This window comes from Babylonia areolata, chromosome 9 (assembly GCF_041734735.1).
Source record: "Babylonia areolata isolate BAREFJ2019XMU chromosome 9, ASM4173473v1, whole genome shotgun sequence".
Lineage (NCBI taxonomy): Eukaryota > Metazoa > Mollusca > Gastropoda > Neogastropoda > Buccinidae > Babylonia > Babylonia areolata.
Genome location: NC_134884.1, coordinates 40,376,073 through 40,378,572, shown reverse-complemented (window position 1 = coordinate 40,378,572; position 2,500 = coordinate 40,376,073). Strand labels below are relative to the sequence as shown.

The window sequence follows — 2,500 nt, the reverse complement described above, 5'->3', positions numbered from 1 at the left end:
AAAATTCTTGCGTTCTTGCTTTCTCTCTCTCCCCTCTCTCTCTCTCTTACAAAGAGTGAAGCGGAACCGTTGACTCCTCATCCCAACTTCCGACTCTCAGGTCCGACCAATCAGAAGGGAGCACACAAAAACCGTGCAATTCGCTCCCTGACATGTGAGCCTGTGTGTGTGTGTGTGTGTGTGTGTGTGAGCACCGTGATTCACCTGGGCATCATGAGTCCCTGCACGAGGAAGATGGTGATGGAGATGAGTGTTGCCGCCAGCAGGTAGACCTTGAACAGGTCGTCAGGCTGCTGGGAGAAGCTCTTCTCCGTCTCCGCCGCCTTGAACGTCATCAGCACGCGCCGCATCATGCCCGGCACCTCGTTGAACCTGATTAGACTAACCAACCAACCAACCAACCAATCACCACGTTCAGTGCGACATCGCTAATAATGGCTGCGTGGTAGTTTCTCAGTGCTACAACATAAACTTAGTACTATTTGCAAACGACGTTATTACCTGGATTTATACTCCCCCTTCCCTCCTCCCCCCTCCCTCTCTCTCCATCACATCCAATAGACATTGAGTGGTGGTTTGGGTGCTAGTCATTCGGATGAGACGACAAACCGCGGTCTCGTGTGGAGCATGGGGTTAGCGCACGAAAAACAATCCACAACAACAAAAGGGTTGTCCCAGGTAAACATTCACGGTAGAAACTTCCACTTCGATCATTAAGCAAATACATTTGCCGATAGAAGAAAGAAAGAAAGAAAGAAAGAAAGAAAGAAAGAAAAGGAAAATAGGAAGTGGCGCTGTACTTTGTAAACCCGCTCTCACTGGTGATATCGGTTTGTGACGAAAATAATACAATGCAATACAATACAATACGATACAATATACAAAATTCCATATTCCAATTCCATATTCAATCATATCATTGCTTTTGCGAAACTGTCAACAGGTGCAAAAGTAGGACCATAATCTGCGCACTCTAAAAAATGGTTTAAGATACTATTTTAAATTTATAAACAATACGCATTCATTGGAAGTGTTACCAACAGTCTTTACTAGGAAATGGTAAGGTACCCATACTTCATATGAAACCATAACCCACAGAAACATGATTAAAATAACAAAGCACAACAAAAATTGCAAGTTGAATGAAAATGTTTTTTTTGTGTGTGCTGGAAATGGAGATAGATAAAATGTACATTATGTATTGCTACATTATTGTTGTGAAAGAACATATTACGTGATATACGTTGTATGATGCTTCATAAATCTGCAGTGGTAGTCATACGGTTTGGCATTTACATTATATTGTGCGTGCGCGCGCGTGTATGTGTGTGTGTGTGTGTGTGTGTGTGTGTGTGTGTGTGTGTGTGTGTGTCTGATATATTAGACCTCACCTCTTGTTGTCAGGGTTACACAATCTTTTCTCCAGCCGACAGTTGACTTCGTCCTGCCTCAGCTTGTCAGCAGCCATGATACTTTCAACAACAAACAGACGTGTACAACTTCAAATCGATGTATATTTTCCTGTACAACTTCACATCGATATATATCTACATGAACCCCTCGCCCCCCGTCTCTCTCTCTCTCTCTTTCGTTCGTTTATTTATTTATAGTCTGTTCATCTAAGATGATGATATCAGACTGAAAATAAATGATATTATTATTAACTGTTATTATTAATTAGAAATCGACATTTCTATATTCTCTCTCTCTCTCTCTCTCTCTCTCTCTCTCTCTCTCTCTCTGATTTTCGTAGAACATCCACATCCATCCAAAGTATTACAGGAAGCCGACTTTGACTGTGTTGATGTTGATCTTACTCTGGTCTTCCCCCCAAAATGTAAACCTCACAAAAAGACAACAAACAATCAACTTTGCTGTGTTTCCATATCAGTGCTCAATCGAGTCTTGCCGGATGCGGGATTTCCGACGCTGTTCCGTTCGCATGAAGTCGTGTCTCATTCTTCCGACAGATTTTGATAATTTTGTGACGTTACCGATCTTACTTTAAGGGCTACAACTCAGGATTTCTAGATAACTCAGACACTTATTCGGCAAGTTCCTTCCCTTAGACCGTTCTTCATTCACTCTGTAGTAGTTTTGGATGGTTTTGAACTTCACAGAACACATGGTTTTCAACATGGCGGCACCCAGGCAAAACCGATTCGTGTGGAACATAAGAGTGGATCAAGTCAAACAATCTCTCTCTCTTTTTAATTAAAAAAAGATTTATACTTTTTGCATAAATGATGTCATTAGCACATCAAACCAAGAGTACAGGAGAGTGACTGTACCAGTGTTGGAGGATTCAGAGCATGAACCTGTGTTCAAAATTTTTTTTTTCCTGCAGATGTGCATCATACTGGATTACCTATATCATCAAAACCATATGGTTCCTTCACTTAATGAAAGTGTTTTAAATAAATTCGTTGTTGTATTTGTCCCATTGGTATGTGTTTTATGTTTGTAGGGTGAGTGGTTGATTTTTTTTTTTTTGTGGGTA

The 2,500-nt window shown here is 41.0% G+C and overlaps 1 protein-coding gene across 2 annotated transcripts in view; it reads right to left on the bottom strand.

Annotated features, from left to right (window-relative positions):
* Nucleotides 1-2,500, bottom strand: part of LOC143285870 (adenylate cyclase type 2-like) — a 158,656-nt gene that overhangs the window by 15,097 nt on the left and 141,059 nt on the right. For both annotated transcript variants that reach the window (XM_076593309.1, XM_076593310.1), the window contains exons 14-15: nt 1,392-1,472; nt 205-381 (exon numbers count right to left, since the gene is read on the bottom strand). In XM_076593309.1, the coding sequence (XP_076449424.1) occupies nt 205-381; nt 1,392-1,472 (258 nt within the window). The remainder of the gene's footprint in view (nt 1-204; nt 382-1,391; nt 1,473-2,500) is intronic.